At 37.1% G+C, this 20285-nt stretch overlaps 3 protein-coding genes across 3 annotated transcripts; 1 reads left to right on the top strand and 2 right to left on the bottom strand.

Annotated features, from left to right (window-relative positions):
• The first annotated feature begins 2146 nt into the window (after window positions 1-2146).
• LOC126371694 (lipase member H-like) lies at window positions 2147-5389 on the top strand. Its single transcript, XM_050017000.1, has 6 exons — window positions 2147-2253; window positions 3189-3375; window positions 3648-3796; window positions 4197-4439; window positions 4823-5153; window positions 5228-5389. Exons 1-6 carry the CDS (start codon window positions 2175-2177, stop codon window positions 5271-5273), a joined length of 1035 nt encoding a protein of 344 aa, XP_049872957.1. The 5' UTR covers window positions 2147-2174; the 3' UTR covers window positions 5274-5389.
• On the bottom strand, window positions 5297-11015 carry LOC126375341 (sodium-coupled monocarboxylate transporter 2-like). The gene is made up of 13 exons (XM_050022288.1): window positions 10744-11015; window positions 10509-10668; window positions 10364-10429; window positions 10231-10282; window positions 10082-10149; window positions 9852-10006; window positions 9586-9726; window positions 8522-8740; window positions 8088-8227; window positions 7828-7955; window positions 7310-7479; window positions 5657-5825; window positions 5297-5332 (listed from the first exon to the last, which is right to left on the bottom strand). Exons 1-13 carry the CDS (start codon window positions 10953-10955, stop codon window positions 5297-5299), a joined length of 1716 nt encoding a protein of 571 aa, XP_049878245.1. The 5' UTR covers window positions 10956-11015.
• Window positions 11016-11649: 634 nt separating this feature from the next.
• LOC126376457 (sodium-coupled monocarboxylate transporter 1-like) lies at window positions 11650-20063 on the bottom strand. The gene is made up of 14 exons (XM_050023827.1): window positions 19626-20063; window positions 19226-19385; window positions 19003-19068; window positions 17982-18033; window positions 17833-17900; window positions 16986-17140; window positions 15416-15556; window positions 14970-15078; window positions 14665-14774; window positions 14127-14269; window positions 13743-13870; window positions 12971-13143; window positions 12391-12616; window positions 11650-11718 (listed from the first exon to the last, which is right to left on the bottom strand). Exons 1-14 carry the CDS (start codon window positions 19829-19831, stop codon window positions 11650-11652), a joined length of 1806 nt encoding a protein of 601 aa, XP_049879784.1. The 5' UTR covers window positions 19832-20063.
• Between the last annotated feature and the right edge of the window lie 222 nt (window positions 20064-20285).

The raw sequence follows: 20285 nt of genomic DNA, 5'->3' as shown, positions 1-20285 counted from the left end.
TCACCATGCATAAATTACAAGAAGTACCTTACAAAACAACACGTATATCGTATTATTTGTAGATAAAAACGTAGTAACACCAGATTGTACGAATAATTCATTTTATTTACTCACAGTCATTGTTAATAGTCAGACGAAAAGATAGTGAAACAAAGAAATTAGCAATACAAGTATACTTAATAACCACTTGGATTTGCTTATCTTATTTTTAATTGATCAAAAAAATCTGGGTTTTTACCAGCATACTTACTGACAATTTATCAACTATTAAATTCATCAACACAGTTCGATAACAACACGTAAGTATCTTTAATATCTTCAGCAATTAAAAACTAGATAAAGGATCATAAAATAAGCTATCGACAATATTCCCAATGAGGGATTTTCCAGGCTACGTCCCCCAAAAAATATATATGACGCCAATTTCATTAATAACAGACATATATATAAGTAAGCATCGTTTATCTTTGTTTTTGAGTATAAATGTTGACCCTTTTTAGGGTGCCAAATGGTAAAAAATGGAATCTGTCTGCTTGTCCGTCCGTATGTCACAGCCTTTTTTCCGAAACTATATGAACTATACTGTTGAAACTTTACGTTATCTATGGATCATTATCACTAATTTAAGAGCCATGCTCTTGTCGGTGTAGCGTTCTACATGCTACTTTGTAGTGGAAAATAGGGCAGAGGTTTCTCGCTTACCTTCCGCCCCCTATCTATAGATAGGTCTTTAAACATGATGTTGAGTTCCACCACAACGAAGGGACGAATATGCCAGGGTGTATCTTCAATACATACTCACACAGCAGAGCTAACGAATACATGGCAGCTTTAGTACGATTCAACCTTCTGCTAGCAAATAAATGCGATACTATTAATGAAGCGCAAGATGGTACATATTCTGGCCTCTTGAATCCTATGGGCAACAGAGATTTTAATTACTTAATATTTTTTTGAAAAAAGAATAGTTTTTACTTCTTTTAGAAATTGTTTACACATCCATTTTTTTTATAGGTCCGTAATATTCAGAGTGAACACTGGCAGCTATTATCCGTTCAATGAATGATGTTTAGCTTTTGTTAAGAAGTTAAGTACTCAAACTTTTCACATGTAGTTGGATATTAATTAAAATTGTAGTCATTTACATAGCCAAGGATTTAATATAATGTGTTAATACTGACAATGAAACAAAGGAAATGCCAAAACGATATTGCATTTGTTTATTGAAGTATGACAAACTATGATTGAAGCATTCAGATTGGATCAGTCCAATATTTTTTCCATCCTCGGCAACATTCAAGACATTCAACATAATATTCATGTGGATTACAGTTCATACATTCATTGCAATAGCAATGGGGTAATTTCCTAAGTCAACGATAAATTATGAAATTCTGATTAAGTACTAAATTAAGACAGAACTAAAGGTGACAAAAAATGTTTTCATTTTTCTATAATTTAACTTATTTATGAATTTTAATAAAGAAAAATGTACTTATTAATACTTAGGGTGATATCAATAAACTAATCTCAGCTGAGAGTGCCCTCAAGATCATGCTCAAGTCCCTGTTTTTATATAAGAACTGTCACATTGACATGATCTTGAGAGCAGTCTTGAAGCTGAGATTAGTTTATTAATACCGCCCTAAGTGCGACATTTTGTCTCGTTTTCCTAAGTATGACTTTTTTTTTTGACGTGACTTATTGTAGATTTGCCGCAGATGGCATTAACTACTTGGCCGGACAAATGGGGAGCGCTGAAGGCTCTCACCTGGTACAACGTTTAAGACAACAGGCCTGAGGGTGCCCAGTTGGGCGCGAACCTCGGCTCAGGGCGTCGCCTAAGTATGACGTCACAGGTTGTTTTCATACAAATTCAATGGTATTTTCTTGTTTGGACATTTAGTCAAAAGTAACTGATTTGCCTAGTTGGAAACTAGCGTATTCTCACTTCTGCAACTTGACTGGGATTAGCAGTACAAACCAAACAACACGCACCTATCAAATCACACTACCATTAAGACGTAACTCCGTATGACGCAAATCATCAATCAGATCGTTTATCTAAATAATCGCGCAATTTTAATAATTATCAAACAAACATATTTTATTAAAGATAATAATTAATCGATTATCAGGTAGTAGACACAAAACAAATGTAGATTATAAATACAATGCCTCTAGAAGCTTATCTACTGTCGTGTCGGTCTCTTGATACAATGAAGTGGGCTGTGGTAGCTCTCTTTATCGCAGGTAAGTGAAAGCAATAGTAATTACATTTAAATAATGTGACATTTTGATCATTGGAGGAAGAACGTTCTAGAAGAATTTGAATATGCGACAAAGAAAGGAAATTGAAAAAAAACCACGTATCAAGAACTAATGCTACTAAAGCATACCAAACTTAAATAAAAGCGGTCAAGTGCGAGTCGGACTCGCCCTTGAAGGGTTCCCTAACAGCAAGTAACATAATATGAAAGTAAATTACGGTTTACGATTTATGGTGTATTAAAAAAAAACTACATACTAGATCGGGTCAAACCAATTTTCGTTGGTAGTTTGCATGCTAATCTACATCAATATTTTTTTAGTTTTATCCTCCTCTTATTTTAGAAGTTACGGGGGGGGACACATTTTACTACTTTGGAAGTGTCTCTCGCGCAAACTATTCAGTTTAGAAAACAATGATATTAGAAATCTCAATACCATTTTGGAAGACCTATCCATAGATACCCCACACGTATGGGTTTGATGAAAAATTTTTATTTTATTTTCAGTTCTATGTATGGGGACCCCCAAAATTTATTGTTTTTTTTTTTCTATCATTGCGTAAAAATCTTAATGCGGTTCACAGAATACACATATTTATCAAGTTTCAACAGTATAGCTATTATAGTTTCGGAGAAAAGTGGCTGTGACATACGGACGGACGGACGGACAGACGGACGGATAGACATGACGAATCTATAAGGGTTCCGTTTTTTGCCATTAGGCTACGGAACCCTAAAAAGCACTTAGTAGTAGCTGATTGTCTCGTATCCCCAGCTAATGTCTGCTCACATTTTACCCTGTATGTGGAAAAAGAAATCCAAAAGTCCAAGTTGTACTTGTCTGACGGGAATCTTACCGCCTTACCCAGTTTACAGTCAAATGAAATCTTGTTTTACAACTCTAAATTATGTTTCTAGCTAGTTCTGCGAGCGTCCTGAAAGTAAGCCCTGAGCGGGGTTACCAGGATGGCGCCAGGTTCTTCCACTTCCCAGGAGACGGCGATGGTATCGTCCACCTGGTGGATCTTGAGGAGCCTGTAGATGTTGACTACGTTGAGCAGTACACCAGAAACCCGGACAACAATGCTTACTGGTTATTTACCAGGTGCGTATTTAGCGAGAACATCTCTTTTATTGACACACATAGTTTTCAATGCATGTCAGGGACCTTTCGAAAACTATCGGCAACTGGGTTGGTTGTTAACCCGACCCAAACGCCTTCACCAACCTTTAATGAAACCGCCCAATCGAGATATTCCTCCATTGATAAAAGAAGATATGTGAGTGAATAACCGACTTAATCTGTTTATTTCCAGCAGAAATATTAGTCGTCTCCAAAAAAAACATAAATATTGAACAAATTCTGTTTATTTTCAGAGCTAACCCCACTGTTGCACAGATATTGTTGCCGAACAATGCGAACAGCGTTATTAATTCAAATTTCAATTTTGGGAGAGTGACCGTCTTCCTCGCCCACGGATGGAACGGCAATGGCAGGAACTCAATGAGCTTAGCGTTGACTCAAGGTAAAACCATTTTTGTCTGTTCAAATATTAAATAGTTCACCTATAATCCTGTGACAAGCGCGGTTGGTCTGAGTAAGACAAAATGTTTGCAGAACCAAACGTTGAATATCGACAGGAATTATGTATGAAATAGACTTATATTTGTTGCTGGTGTTATATCCAACATACTATGTAACTAAAGCACATAATAACGAGTTCTTACCGCGTTTAAATGGGGATATAAGACTCCCTGCTTTAATTATGATAACAACCGCGTAAACTTAAAACAATGTATATACTATGTAACGTTTAAAAACTAACGCTACGCCCCGATTAGGCATCATTAACCCTCTATAAAACTTGGATAACTAAGTTAAAGCAAAATCAGGACCAACTAACATACGTATGTTATTATTTTCAGCTTTCCTGGAAAACGGTGATGTCAATGTCATAGTCCTGGATTGGAACCGACTGGCGAACCGTAACTACGCGACGGCTAAAAACGGAGTACCAGCTGTTGGCAGAGGGTTGGGGCAGTTCATCAACTGGCTGGTGGGCCTCGGAGCGTCATACGACAGGATGCACCTCGTGGGTTTCAGCCTGGGTGGACATCTGGTCGGTAATGCTGGCAGGGAAACTGGTGGACGTGTAAGGAGGATAACAGGTACATATCATATTGAAGGCGAACTATTAAATACTATAGCCCATAGTGAACAGGCACCTTCTGGGTGAGCTCGCTTCATCTTAGGCCTCGTCAATTCCTTCTCTCTGGGGCCAAGAACAAACCCATCAAAGGTAAAAAAAGTAGATACCTGACTGTTTAAAGTCCTTCAATAATAAACAAGAAACGTTTATTGATGGACGCCATACTTTTTTCTTTCTTCTTTCTAAAGAAGTTCATTCATATTTCGATTTGTGGGACACCAATTTACGTATCCAAAGAATAGTACAAACAACATTGTCCTATTACGGAAAATGTGTCCAAATGTTACAAAATTATCTGCTGATTATTTGTGATGATGAGTATTTTTTACTTTCATTCTGCAGCTTTAGACCCGGCCGGTCCTCTATGGACCCGCGACAATGGACGCATAGTTGAGACAGATGGTCGTTATGTAGAAGTTATGCACACTAACACTGGCTTGTACGGATACACTGATCCTTGTGGAGACGCAGACTTTTACCCCAACGGAGGATCCAGTATGCCAGGGTGTTGGATAAACAGCTGCTCACACAGCAGAGCCCACGAATACATGGCAGCCACAGTACGATACAACCATCTCCTGGGACGTGAATGCGCTACCTTAAGAGATGCGCAAAGGGATAGATGTACTGGAGACTGGAATCCTATGGGCAATAGTGATTTGAATAAATCTTGGTAAGTTCTATTTTTGAAAACGATTTTATTTTTCATTTTTATTATAATAGCTTAATATTTTATTTATTTTACAGGCCCGGAATATTCAGAGGCAACACAGGCAGAAGTTATCCGTTCTAAGGTGGACTAATTCTAGTCTTAAGTCAACTGTATCTTTCCTCGAGATCAATCTGCTTTACCTGTAACAATAAAATAATGACTGAATGTGACTGATTAAATTGATTATGATATAAATATGACTGTCATTTATTATTTTATAATCAAATTATTCAAAATAAATAGTACTGTGGTTAAGCTCACTTAAAACAAGTATAAGTATCCAAAAATACCCGTTTGTCATCCCTCACTTCAAAATATAAATTATGTATATGGTCAATTTCCACTTTCTTCTAAAGAATATTCGAAGACTGATCAATCCTTTTTTGTCCCCAAAGAGATAAAACATAAAATCTTATTCGAAATATTTTGATTTTCGTTTTTCATTCTTTACACAACTAGCTTACCTTATATTTCTTTTCCAACCACCGTCTCAGGACGGGCGCAAATAATCTTCTATCCTTCAGCACTTCTTGGGATTTTCTCAAGCTTACAATGCAAGCTACTATTATGGTCACCGTACATCCGAATGCCGTGAACCATAAGTATGATATCCGATATAAATAAGGTACTTCGCTGAAAGCAAATAGGTACATTATTTAACTCTAATTTGTATCTCTACTCAAAATTACGAACATAACTCTGGGATAATTATAAAAATTCAAAAACATTAATTCTTCATAATTAGCTTACATAGTTAGCGCTTTTTGAACGTGAAAAAATAAATTACATTATGTAACTGGCTGTAAAACTACTACCACATCGGAAACTGTATCGCTGAGGGAAAGACGTGGCTAGAAAAGAAAATCTCCCAGCACAGGACCCTACTACTATTTCATGTTTTCCTTTCTTTCTTTAAGTTTTGTTTAAGTTTGTATTATATAAACTTAAATACAATGGTATTCACGACGGTGGAAGGAAAGTGAAAAATAAAGAGAGTTTATGTGACTTTTTCACGGAAACAGTGTTTTATGAGCTCCCTATTAATATAGAAATAGTATTTATACTTATTATGAAATAAGCAAAATAGTAAACAGAATCACAGCAGAAAACCGTGCCATTATTACAACATGGGTTTCAAGATTACTAAACTGATTGCTATTTCCCTAACAACTATCTGAAATCTGCAAATAAATATCGTAATGGATAAAAATCTACTTAAGATAAAGCCTAATCAAAATCAATCACTTAAAATCAATTATATATTTAATTGTTTGGTACATACAGGAAAGATAAAAGCGTCCACCGATAATACGATTTATGATACAGGCTGTTTATGTAGGTATGATTGAAGCATAACTATTCCATCCATCGTTATCAATGGAAAGAAAACCCTACAATATTGTCTATGACGTTGCTTATCCTAGGCAGAAACCCTAGCACGACGAATGCGGCGTGGTTTTATACAAACTACGCTTTTCGCCCATGAAACCCATGAAATCTTTGGTGTAACAAAACCTTAACAGTCCTGCCTCCTGTTTTGAATGATAGTCTAATAACGCGATGAGTTCGCAACCTGGCACTACTCTTTATTACAATAGGCTTTACAATTCTACTTCCAGGCTGCGCAACCAGTTAACAACCTCAGGCGTTAAGCTAAAGAAGTCCTCCATGGGCACCGCTCCACGATACAATCCAAAAAATACTGCAAGATCGATATTAACAGTGAGCAGGGTTTTCTGTAAGATTCCAGTTTATACTGACTCCCCAGCCTACAGACCCCCTTGACACAGAAATCCTAGCACGACGAATGCGGCGTGGTTTTATACAAACTGCGCTTTTCTCCCAAATCTTTGGTGTAACAAAACCTTAAGACCTTGCTATACATTCAGCAGGGATTACGGACTCTTACAACAATATCATAAGTGGGGGCGCCATTTGCCTGATAGTGAAGTATTTCATTGAACAGATAGCGATATTTATTTAAACGAGGACTTTGGTTACCATATAGACAACTAAACATTAACAAAGAGAAGAGATGCCTTAATTAATATTTAAAGAGGCCAAGATTCTTCTAACCATTTTCAAATAGGTGCCAATATTGTACATAATGTAAGTACCTGTCATCTCCATCAACCTGTGGTACAGTTTGATAAAAAAAATACGTGCAGTTATGAGTGAAGCGAGGCTTTTCATCAAACTTGAGGTGTCCTCGAGCCTGTGCGAGCTGCGACTGCGCCGCCAACCACCATGCTGTAGACAAACCTACTACGCCGCCGGCTAGAGCACTCTGCAAATATTTAATTCTCCATAACAACGCATCGTTGCTGATCTAATTCATAGACAAAATAGTTTTGGTAGCAACTAGAAAAAAAAGTGCAAAATATGCTGGTTTTATTGTGTATGTTTACGTATAATGATACTAATACGAACGTAGATTAAATTGTCTAAAAAGGCCTCAAAGAGTTGTTTTCGGCTCCACACACGCTTTTCAAAAAACCACATATAAATAATAAATATATATATTACAAAGCGTCGTAGATCATGTATTGTGTAATACTGTGCTAGGATACTTGTACTGCAAGGTAAAGGCACGTCTACGTTTAAGGTAATCGTTATAAAAATTACAAAAACTCACTGTAGAGTCAATGAAAGGTAGAAATAGACCCATGAGAAACACAGCGGTCAAAGGCCCCATAGACGCTGACGACAAACTCATCGTAAGTTGTAGAACAGAGCCCAACATTTCAACTACGAACACTAAACCTGAGAACAAAGAAAATCACTTAGCATGTTTATCAACAAAATTTAACTAGTCCAAAGAGTCAGTACCAGCGAAGAGGCCCGATAGCAATAAGTGCTGAAAAAGGGAACTATCGGATAAAAGTAAATTCTTACCTATACATATACCTCCAAGTATGACAACCACGGCGCGAATAAGGATCTGTGTCTGCTTATGATTCAAATCCTTAAAGAAGGGTTTCCAGAAATCTTCTAAGACCACGGCAGCCATTGAATTCAGACCCGTTGACAATGAACTGCAACATGACATGAACTATAACATAGTTATCTCTTGTCCTATTGTCCAAATCGACATTTGGAACAAGATAATCACTAAAAATATTTAGTTAATTGATATTTATTTGATCTGGTGTCCAAAATACTCGCCATAAAGAATTCGATGTAGCGGGAATCGGCGTTCTGCGAGTCGCTGTCAACGCAATAATTTGTTCATATCTATTTCACTTGTGGTTAAGCCACGTGTGGTCAAAACCGTTAATAATTAGGATCATTGCGCTAAAAATAATAAATAAATTATGTTATGTAATCACCTCAAGGCAGCACTAAAGACCCCTGCCACAAATACTCCCGGCATGCCCTTCCATTCAGAGAGTAAATCCATCACGAGTAACGGCAGCAGTTGATCCTTGGCTAAAGCCAGCTTAGAGTCCAACGGATCACAATCATAGTACCGAGCATACGCCACCAGACCACTGTACCCGCAGATGAAAACTATGCACGTTACACCGCCAAGGAAACCCCATACGGCCCTAGGAAGGACAGATAAACAAGAGAAAGCATATTTGAAAAGTCATCATCGTCATCTCCTAGCATAATCCCGTTTTTCACAGAGTCCGCTTACCTAATCTGAAGATTTAACACGTCCGGTTTTTTACAGAAGCGACTGCCTGTCTGTGCTTCCAACCCGCGAATGGAAAACCAGCCCAACATAGGTTAGGTCACGTACCTCCGAAAATGCATTCCTCGAGAATGTGGGTTTCCTCACGATGTTTTTCTTCACCTCTGAGCACGTAATAATAATTTATAATCCAAACATGAATTCGAAAACTGTGCCTGTGCTGGATTCGAACCTGCGACCTCAAAGTGAGAGGCAAGCGTTCTAATAACAGGGCTACCACGGCATATTTGAAAAAAGTCAATAAAAAATTAAGTTTTAAAACTAAAACCCAGCTCACAAAAAATCACGTTCTTAAAAGTATGAAACAAAAAATAGGTATATCAACATCAATATTCGGAAGAATATTGATGATTATGATGATGATGGAGGTAACCGTGCATGTCGCATGCCGTAGTAAGCAAACTCTCAAGACAGATTGGCATTCCGCTACGGCCATCTGCTAAAGATCACTATTAGAAAAGTTAGAATATACTTGTGATAAGTAGCTTTTTAAAGTTGTTATTTACCTAAAATCTAAATATCAGCTAAAGACCTGTCCCTCGATTGCAAAAGGACAAAGTGTATTAGTAAATATTTGACAGGATAGTTTTACAAAGAAGGCATTTTATCTTTACGCCAATTAAACAATAAATGAACAAAAAAGGAAGAATAATAATGGTTACGCCAGAGAAAAAATAGTCATTGATTCTAATTTACCTCTTAGACTGTTTAAGGTCTGGTAAAGACAAGAACCGCTGTAACATGGCCTGGTTCACAGCAATGTTACCGACCCAGTAGAATGTTGACCCTATGGACACCGCCCATATTGAATGTCTTTCTGTTAAATCTAGCCTGAAACTGTTTTATATATTATTTAGTTTTTATTCAGGCGGTTTAACGATGTTAAATGAGGTTGTGTAAGAAAAATAAGATCTGATGATTTCATACTTGAGAATTGATAGGTTTTAATATCCTTTACTTACGGAGGAAATTCCAATCGTCCAGTATCCCAGCTCCTACTAAGAACTTCTTGGAAACCGCCAACATGAATAGACCCTTTAATGATAACTAAAAGCATTGCACCTATCATGATAACTGTCTGAATCACATCCGTCCAAACAACTGCTTTAAGACCTCCCTGAAAGGCGCGATTTTGATTGAAGTAAATATTAATAAAGATAAAGAAAGTAAACTATGTTATAAAATAACTCACCAATGAAGTATAAAATATACAAACAAAACACACGATTGGTGTCACAATATGAATGTTTACACCAGTTACTGAAAACAGACAAAAACGAAACACTCAATAATTGCCATGCGGTTATAGTGAGAAGAAAATGAATAACTATTCTGCTTTACCTTGATTAAAGGCTAGCGCAGGGACGTAAATAACTATAGGCAACCAAGCCATCTGAAATGTTGTAAAGTTTTCATAAATATGATCGATGGAGCTCGTGATAATTTATAAGTACATGAAAAGGAAGATACAAACCAAATAAACGCTAAACAGAACCGATCCAAAAACTCTTAGCCGTTTATCATAACGCATCTCAAGGTACTGAAATTAACAAAGGAAAGATTATTAACAAATCACATAAAACGATAGGTAAGTACATTTAAATAAAAAAGAAAGTAACCTCATAAGCTGATGTCAGTTGCAACTCATGTAGCACAGGTAGAAAGGTAAATGATATTACTACAGACATCATAAATGCACCAATTAGGAAGAAACAATATGAAGTACCATAAATATATAACTCGGTCGGTGTACCTAAAAGAGATATGCCTGAAATAAAACTGAAACACAAATCAGTCACGGCGTGGTCTTTGAACGGATATGATATTCCAAAAGAAGAAGACACAAAAACTTACCTAGCAACTAGAGAAAAGCAGACAGGAACCAATTTCATATTCCTCCCACCCATCAAATAATCCTGGGTAGATTTTTGCTTCTTTACAAAACCGAAAAACACTCCTATACCTCCACATATCAATAACATTACCACGAAAACTGAATAGTCAATCCATGAGAAATGTTGAAAAGATTTCCGAACTTCGGAAACATCTATTTTATCTTCTGACATGTTTCTTCTAAGATATTCAAAGTGGATTAAACGGAGTTAGATTTCCTAGCGACTAGCAAGTTGTCGACTACAATGATTGTAATGTCTTACAACAGTAATCTTTCAATTGCCCCCGCGATTTTCATACATGAGTGGGATTGAGCTATTTTGGTCCATAAATTGATGACTTCCTTCGAGGGCTGAAAATAAACCCTGCTAAGGCTGATTTGCAACTTTGTATAGCGATCGATCTTGAAGTCCGCTAGACTTGATCTAGTGATCATTTATTATTTAGATACCTGATCAATTTCATTGCTTCTAGATTTCAATTAGTAGTCGGATCACAAGCTCAGAGGGTAAAAATCGGTTATGATTTACTTATTCATCGCCGGTCTCTAACTAACAATAACTTATCACCAAAGAGATCGCAACAAAGCATGACTCTATGTATTTCGATGTTATAGGATTTAGATGTGATAAAAAGTTTAATGTCCCGTAATTAGTTACTCATGTAAACAATCTTTATCGAGGTGATAATGAGACATTTTGTAACCATTTTCCCATGCTCTAAAATAGATATATCTCTACAAGCCTAATGTAGTTGTAGCAAACATAGGATATATTTAGAGGGTTTCAGAAAAACATCCAAAAGCAAAACATACAGAAATAATTTATTTAATAAATACTAATTCTACATTAAAGTAAATGCTTATCCTCAGCTAATTTCTTCGCATTCATCTATCATTTTCAAGTTAAGTGAGGTAGAATTTAAAGGGCAGGCATCCTGGAAACAATAAAAGTAACATCAAATATTATATTCTTCTTCTACTTCTTCTGTCGTGTGGGTTGTGCGGTGGATTACTAACCTCATCAACCCTGGTTTCAAGTTTAACGTTTAACGACTACTTACTTACATCAGTAAATAATAACCGGGACTAACGGTTTAATGTGCCTTCCAAAGCACGGATCATCATACTTCCGGACAATCAGGTGGTCAGCCTGTAATGTACTAACCGAAGTAGGGATCACAAAGTGTTTTTGTAATGTAGGGGATATATACAGGGATTCGAACCCGGGACCTCCGGATCGTGAGCCCAACGCTCAACCGCTGGACCACAGAAGCCGAAATACATTTATAGGTTTTTATGCGTTTAGATATTCTGAATGTCAAATTAAGTTTTCTGTGTTCCGAAACTTGAATTTATACTTATCACTTTGTATTGATACAGAGAGATACAGGTAAGTAGAGGTTTTGGAAGTTAGGCGCTTTAAGGTTGCCAGTTTAGACTATTTATAACTAAAGCATTAATCATTGTTCACTTGTTTCCTCCTTATAAACCTTATTATATAATATTATCATTATAATGACTCCTTTCCCTCACATCACCTCCCTTAATCCTAGTGCGAATGTTAATTATTCACTTAAAGTCCGATGATAATCAATTAAAAATTTCACCTTGTTTTGTCCGTAAGCTCGTATGTAAGGCTCATCAGTAGGATGTGGTGGTTCTTTGCAGAACTTTCTTAATTGTGGAGCGAGGAGTCTTGGTGCTGGTGGTATGTGCGCTTTGCCTCGCACACGGTTCACACGGGACACTGCTGCGCCAACGCATATCGTCACTAACGATCCCACTAGAGTATACCACAAGTACGATACTCGAAGAATAGGGTTGACGTCCTCACTAAAGAGAAAAATTGTAAAGATTATGATCTCAAAAACACGATTACATCTGAACTAAAATAGAGAAAAAAGAAAAGATTGGAAGAACCAAGAAGACAAAGATACGAAGGCCATGGAAAGGAATATTAAACATAACAAGAAACTTGAAGCGAATACGAAACCCATATCACAAGTCAAAGAAAACCTATATCATCGACAACAAATTGTGAATATCGATATGTTGCAAAGATATAAAATCAACGGGTATCAATAGTTTTATGGATAATATTAAATAAGAAGCGAAAGAACACAAATGCTTGAAATAGTGAAGAAATCAGGAAGAGGGAACAGAAATGCCGTTTTCCAAAGAACTTACACAGGTTCAGAAGACATCATGATAGTTTCAGTAGCATTATAATTGTACTGACAACCCTCCACTGTGAGGGGTTTGTGAGGGTGGACGATCTGGCCCCGGGCGATGGCCAGTTGGGCCGTAAGACACCACCACGCCATTGTTGCTAGACCACTCAAACCGCCTACTAGGGCGCCCTGGAGAAACATGACGATAATATAAAACGCAATTCTGTCTGGCAATGACAGCGCTTTAAGCTTCTTCTTGAAGAACGTATGTTTTAATCCAGTAATCGACAGATCACTGGGAGCCTGTGAAAAGCTACTATACTACGGTTAAAATTAAAATTAATTTTCAAAAGGATCAAGTCTTCTTGAGCTTTGCTCGTAACGTGAACGTAAACCGGCACCAGCTTAAAATCAGCGTCATATAACGTACAAATAGTCTAGGCAGGGATTTTACTGAGCTAGAGCCGTTTCGACTTTAATTACCTATAATATAAAGTCGTCATGTTAATATAGCTTATACCGACCGAATATACCTTCTCAGGCCTGTTGTCTTAAATTTTGTACCAGGTGAGAGAGCCCTCAGCGCTCCCCATTTATACGGCCAAGTAGTTAATGCATTCTGCGGCAAATCTACAATAAGTCACGTCAAAACAATACTTCCTATCGAGTGACCTGGTGGTCAAAGGCGAATTTAATCAGTGAAAAGAATCTTATAAATAGAGTTCTATCGCAGGGTGAAACATCATACTTTAGCATTTGCACTCCCAAAAACAGTAAAAATATTTTACCGTGGCATCGACCCATGGCATCAGAATGCCCATGGTGAATATTCCCAGCTGTGGGCCCATGGTGACCGCTTCTAACGTCATCGTCAACTGAAGCACTGTGCCCATCTTCTCTACAATAAATACTAGGGCTGAAACACAAACAGTTATTAGAATAATATGTACACACACACCTTCGAAATTTTCTATACGGTTTTACATTATTTGAAACGATATTGTTATCAGGACTATTATTCAGTCATCTTATCTTTTTTGTCCCTTATATGGAATCTGCCACAACGTCCTATTACCTACGTAACTACATAAATAAGTACTTCGTTCTATATTGAATCGGTAAGTAATCTAAAAATGCTTCTACGTGTAGGTAAATAATGTTTCATAACTTACCTAGAGAAACCGCGCCTAATATAATAACCACTGCCTTCAATAACCAATTGGTTTGTCGTTCAGTAAGCTGTCTTTTATAGAACGGCTTGTAGAAATCTTCCAATACCACAGCAGACATTGAATTCAAACTCGTGGACAGAGAACTTAAAGAAAATAAAATAACGTTATCAAAAAAACGAAATTAAGTTTGTAAAGTTTTTCCGAAATGAAATTAATGAAAAATTAAAAAGTAAGGAGATTGCATTATGAGTATAATAAAAAGCATGTAAGTAAGTAAATAATAAAACTCTGTTCAAACTATTACCGTACGAGTACGAGGTAACACTGGCTAAATTCGTCAAAAAAAAAATCTAAAAATGCCACTAAATAAATGTACATTAAAAATAAATTGTCATTTTATTTTTTTATTTTATGGCATTTGTAGAAATATTTTTACTAAAATCAACCAGTTCATTCAAAAGAGGCAATTCACTTTCTGAATATTTTCTGGTGGTAAAAAAGTTTTATTTAAATGTAATTTAAGATTGTTTTTTCTTACCTGAGAGCAGCACTGAAAATACCAGCAACGAACACTCCCGGTAGTCCAGGTATATTTCCCAGCACATCCATAACTAAAAGTGGCAACAACTGATCTTTCGCTTTTGCTAACTGAAAATTTTTAAAAATTCTAGAAATTATTGATTTAAGTTTAAAACAAAGTCAGAAAATAATTTGATTAGAAGGTTACCTTAAGTAACGACGTTCAAAGCATATAAGTAGAAACAATTGCTCAAAATTGCTCAATTTTTTTGTATGTATCATGGCATAAATAATAATTTATGTCTATTTTTATTATTTTCTTACCTTAGTTTGTAAAGGATCGCAGTCATAAAAGCGCGCGTAGATCAGGAGTCCACAATACAAACAGAAACAATATAGGACTGATATGCCCATGCAAAACAACACAACTGCCCTGAAACATAAAAACCTTAGTCAACTTACATAGACGAAAAAATATTACAAAGATACATCTCTCGTTATACTCGGTAAGTACCTTAGTATTATAAAAAGACCACATAGATGAATTGCTATCTAAAAAAGAAATATAGCTATTGCTATTTGACAATATTGCTTTTTGGATGAATTGCTGTGTGTTTTTTAACTCCTCTATTAACTGATTAAAAATTGAAAGTCATAATAACCACATCTCAGGTTGAGTGGCTTGGGCAACCAGGCTCTTTCTTTGTTTCTCTTTTGTTCCTTTGTTTTTACCTTTTTTACATTACATTGTGAAATAAATAGTCATCTACCATTTAGCTCCCCGTAGCGTGGGCAGCGCCAGATACCGCTGCACCATGGTCTGGTTGACGGCGTTAGCCTGTAACCAGTACACCAGACCACCCACCACCAGGCTCCATACCGTGTGACGTGCCAGAGGACTCGGGTCCCAGCTGTGGGAACACAACACCATGAACGATGTACAGGAGATGAGGAAACTAGATAATCCGAACTAATAATATTATAAATGCGATTGTTAGATTTCGTTTGCTAAGCTCATTATGAAAATTGACCACATTATGCATTTGTCTACAGAAAATATTAGTAAGTAAGTACACTCAAAAATATAATATCCATTACGTAACAATATAATACATTTTACAAAATAAAAATAAAAACAAAATCAAAACTCATAATCAAAAACACACGTAACTTTGTCACGTTCAACTAAGCGTTTAAGTGTTCTGAATCTGACCTGGTCCAAACGAACCCATTACACTAGCGGCATTGCCCCGTTGCAAAGCCACTCACAGGCGATGGACAGGTGTTAGTACACAGAAAAGAACTTGGGGTATTATCCAGGGACGTATTTAGTATACTTGGTGTGATAACCGGAGTCCACGCGAACAAAAATCACGCGTAACTAGTTATCAATACAATCTGACGTCGATATTCTACCCCGGTTAAACTCGTCATTTTTATAACAGATAAATAACACATTTCTTCAAATTAAATCGTCACAGCAATATGGGTGGGTCGGCAGGAAATTGGCGTGATTATATCAAGTAGAATGGGTGAAGTACGGTCACTATGAGATGTTCTTACAAAAATTACCACTCGTACGAACTAGGTCATAGTAAAACATCTTATAATTGACCACTCGTGCATCCTGGCCACTGCATGTCGTAGAGGTGGGCAGACGAATTGAAATAATAAGGATGTAGAATTAAATATAAATAGCAGTAAGCACAAATGTGTAGGTGTCTATCGTTATTATCTCAAGATCCTTAGCAACCATTAGGCCACAGCTGTGTCAGGGTTAAACAAAGAGTCACGAAGTCAAAAGGTAAAGATAATTTTGTTTTTAAAGGAAATGATTCATTGGAACTCTGTTCTACGAGGTAAATTTCTTGAGAGACAAATGTTTCAATCAGGGTTTGTAGGCTACCTATTAACATCACTAAATTAAGAGCCACGTTCTTGTCAGTGAAGCAAAGGAAAGCAGGTGTAGCAGGGAAAAATAGGGCAGTGGTTTCCCTCTTGCCTTCCGCCCCGCAGTACTGTCTGACGCGAGTGTAATAGCGCCCAGAGTAGTCTATTTTAAAGCAGTACTAGGCCTCCTGTCCTCCGCCTCTGAATAGTACTTTTACTATGTACCTACTAGTACAGTTGCTGCTGCCCTCGGTCAGGTTCCAGGTTACAGATTATTTATAGATAAGTATGTCAAAACAAAATAATGGCCTCATTGGCAATACCTCTTACGTAAAATCATCCACTTGTTTTTTCTCTTAATAAGTAGATAGAGTCAGTAAACTAACATAAGCTAATAGAAATGTTTTGAAGTTACTTATGTTACGGTACAAACTGCACCTATAAACTTACTTAGGTGGTTCAATCCTGCCACTGTCAAAATTCCGTTGCCAAACTACTCCGAAACCACCGACGTCTAAGGTTCCCTTAATGGCCACCAGCGCCATTGCACCAAACATGGCGGTGATTTGAATCACATCCGTCCATACCACGGCTTGGAGACCGCCCTGGTTAAGTAATAAACATTTTTATTGTAATAACTCTCACGGTAGCCTAACAGCAAGTTCGGTGAAGAATGGAATAAGAATAGAATAAGAATAAAATAAATTTATTGCCAGTAACAATTTACATTTGCTATAAGAACTAGATAATTATGAATATTACGAATACGGGCAAAAGGAAATGGCTCAGCTTGTAGTGTGATGGAGCTTGGGTACCTACCTGATACTACACGCGACGCCTGTACTTCTTTCTATCCTAAGATATGTGTGTTTTAAAAATTCGTAAGTAATGACTTATATCTTAATGCTAAAATACAGCCCACAGCCTACCTATGAAACCCCACTACAGATTGTTGGTTAAGTACTATGAGAAGGTTGAGATTTCTAAGCGTATTTCATGTCCACCCAAAAAAGTCCCGAACACAAATCCCGAAGACTTGCATCATCATTGCCACACAGCCAACAGTAACAAGTTGGAAAGACTTTTAAACGTCCCTCTAGCATATTCCGTGAATAACAGCAGACCTAAAGATAAGGCAACTTACGGAAATTAATTAAAGTTACATAACAGAACAAATACTTTATTGCGCAAAGAGGAAATACAAAACAAAAGAGAGAAGAGAAAAAAAAAGAAAGGAAAAGAAAAAGAGATAAAGAAAAGAATAAAGATAAAAATAGAAAGAGAGATAGTTACTTACGGCACTTGTATAAAATATGCACACCAAACAGACGATTGGAGTAATTATGTGTATGTCGACACCAGTCACTGAAATACGCAACGTTTAAAGTATTATTTCCCATAAAAACGTCTTGTGCAATGATGCCAAATAGGAAATACTGAATTTACCTTGATTGAACGCTAGAGCAGGTACATAAATGACTATCGGGAGCCAGCCTATCTGAAAGATAAATACACATACATGACATAATTAATAGCCTATTTACATATTATTATATATTTTATAAATCCTAACATACGAAATCGTAATCGTTCCCGCGATACAAGCTGAGCTTAGTGCAGGGAGCGCCGCATATCTAGAGTAATTAGTCATAATTATACTTACCTAGTTGTCCTTATTTTTTTTATATTCGTTTCAATAAACGATTTTTTTTTATTACATCCCACTGCTGGGCACAATCCTCCCCTCAGTCATTCGGAGAGGGTATGGATCATACTGCACCACGCTGCTCCATTGAGGGTTGGTGGAGGTAATTTACGGCTTAATAAACCCTCATCTTTAAAGTAAGAATCATCTTACTTTTTTCCTACAATCAGGCGATTCAAGCCTGCAAGGTCCTTACCAAACAAAGGGCAGTTTCACAAAGTGATTCAACAATGTTCCCATCGGGAATCGAACCCGGACCTCCAGATCAAGAGTGCAACGCTACCACTAGACCACCGACCCTGGTTGAAAGATAAATGGTTAAATGCAACTCCTTTTATAGGTCAAAAGGGTTTGCTAACATGATGAATATTGAATGATTAGTTTAATTGATACTCAGCATGAACCAGTATTCAAACAGACTAGCATGAGGCACAAAGCTAATATTAGTGTAAAAGAAAGAAAAGCCTTTTCCTGAATAGATAGATAAAAATAACAAGACAATTCTTGCTGACCAAATTGGAGATGTCCTTAGAAAAGACTCAGTACGATCTACACGAAGTGCGAGAAAGCAAACCGAGGAAGCAAAAGAAGTGTATCAGGATCGAAGCAAATAGATTTTCATAGTCTCTGCTTACTTACTTGAAATAGGCGTGAGTTTATGTATGTATGTATGTACAATTTGTGCTCCATTATGATCAAGTAATAGTTGTGAATGATGATAATGCTAAGCGCATTTAAGTTTGTAAACAAATAAATACTCACCAATTGAAAAGCAAATAATACGGAGCCGTACAACCGCACTCTATTGTCAAATCTCAAAGATAAATACTGAAATGAAAAAAATATACATAATGAACGAGACTTCCTTGATATTGCAACATTAGTTAAAAATGTATTGTACGAAATTGCACTACAGAGAAGCCAAATGAAATTCTGTAATTTGCAACAAATACATGTCAAAATAAAGATAAAATTACCTACTTACCTCATAATTGGAAGTGATTTTCAGCTCGTGGAAGACTGGCAAATAGACTTGGGTCATCACAATGGACATGAGGAAAATGCCACCCATAATATATGCGTACTGGGTGCCATACATGTACACTTCTGTTGGAGAACCTAACAGAGTGATTCCAGACACGAAACTGGAAATCAAAAGACAAGCTGACTATACTTGCTAAAACAACCTACTGATTGAAAATTTCAAAATAATCTACACATTTAGATTTCAGATTCGGGATGTATTTGATTTGTAGATAATTAATCCTCTGAACGCACACTCTGTAGACCACTTAGGGGCTGTATTTTGAAATGTACAAATCAATTTTGAAAAATGCTTGATACAGTCAACGAGAAGATAAATCAATACGAGAGAACCAGCTCACCTGGCTACCAGCGACATAGCAACAGGAACAACTTTCATGTTCCTGCCTCCGAGGAGGTAATCACTCTGCGTGGTCTGCTTCTTCATGAACCCCCAATACACCCCCACAACAGCGCTGATCGCTAACATGAACACGAATACCACGTAATCCACCCATGAAAACCTCTGCATCTGATGCACCATCTCGTTTACATCGCTCTCCCCCATTTTTGTTACTTTCTGCGATCGCTATCAGATCATCGCCCAGGGCAACACTCAAATGGCACAAGCACAGGCCGAGGCTCAATCTGGTACAATGAAACAATTACGATAACTCGCAATTTAAAAGAGGATGTTGCGAGATCCCCCTCAATGGCTAGCGGCGAATCGGGAACTGACTAATGCTTCGAAGTCTCGTAGCGATGCGCCCACTAAATGTGCCAATGTCATCCTGTGCTCTCATTTTCCGTAGGCACGCCTAAGTCTTGCGGTATTGAAATGCATTTTATAACTCAAGCTTTTGTAAAAACAAGTTTTCTTAAAGCTCGAACATAATGTACTTAACTGCAAAAGTAGGTAGGCAGCTCTGTTACTCTTACTAAGTCTTGTTTTCTCTTAACGCCTAAACAGCGGCGCCGATTCCGATGAAAATTGGCAGTTTTGTTAGATCGAACTCAGAAAC

This window comes from Pectinophora gossypiella, chromosome 2, assembly GCF_024362695.1.
Source record: "Pectinophora gossypiella chromosome 2, ilPecGoss1.1, whole genome shotgun sequence".
Taxonomy (NCBI): domain Eukaryota; kingdom Metazoa; phylum Arthropoda; class Insecta; order Lepidoptera; family Gelechiidae; genus Pectinophora; species Pectinophora gossypiella.
Note: the sequence above shows the minus strand (reverse complement) of the source record. Positions and strands in the feature narration are given on the sequence as shown.

Coding starts and splice junctions, on each gene's coding strand:
- LOC126376457 (XM_050023827.1), bottom strand. CDS start 19,831: ATGGGGGAGAGCGATGTAAACGAGATGGTGCATCAGATGCAGAGGTTT. Junction 14,775..14,969: donor GCGATCCTTTACAAACTAAG/GTAAGAAAATAA, acceptor AAAAATTTTCAG/TTAGCAAAAGCGAAAGATCA. Junction 13,144..13,742: donor TGCCATGGGTCGATGCCACG/GTAAAATATTTT, acceptor ATGTTTCTCCAG/GGCGCCCTAGTAGGCGGTTT.
- LOC126375341 (XM_050022288.1), bottom strand. CDS start 10,955: ATGTCAGAAGATAAAATAGATGTTTCCGAAGTTCGGAAATCTTTTCAA. Junction 10,430..10,508: donor AACTGACATCAGCTTATGAG/GTTACTTTCTTT, acceptor TGTTAATTTCAG/TACCTTGAGATGCGTTATGA. Junction 7,956..8,087: donor ACTTGGAGGTATATGTATAG/GTAAGAATTTAC, acceptor CTTTGTTCTCAG/GTTTAGTGTTCGTAGTTGAA.
- LOC126371694 (XM_050017000.1), top strand. CDS start 2,175: ATGCCTCTAGAAGCTTATCTACTGTCGTGTCGGTCTCTTGATACAATG. Junction 3,376..3,647: donor GCTTACTGGTTATTTACCAG/GTGCGTATTTAG, acceptor GTTTATTTTCAG/AGCTAACCCCACTGTTGCAC. Junction 5,154..5,227: donor AGTGATTTGAATAAATCTTG/GTAAGTTCTATT, acceptor TTTATTTTACAG/GCCCGGAATATTCAGAGGCA.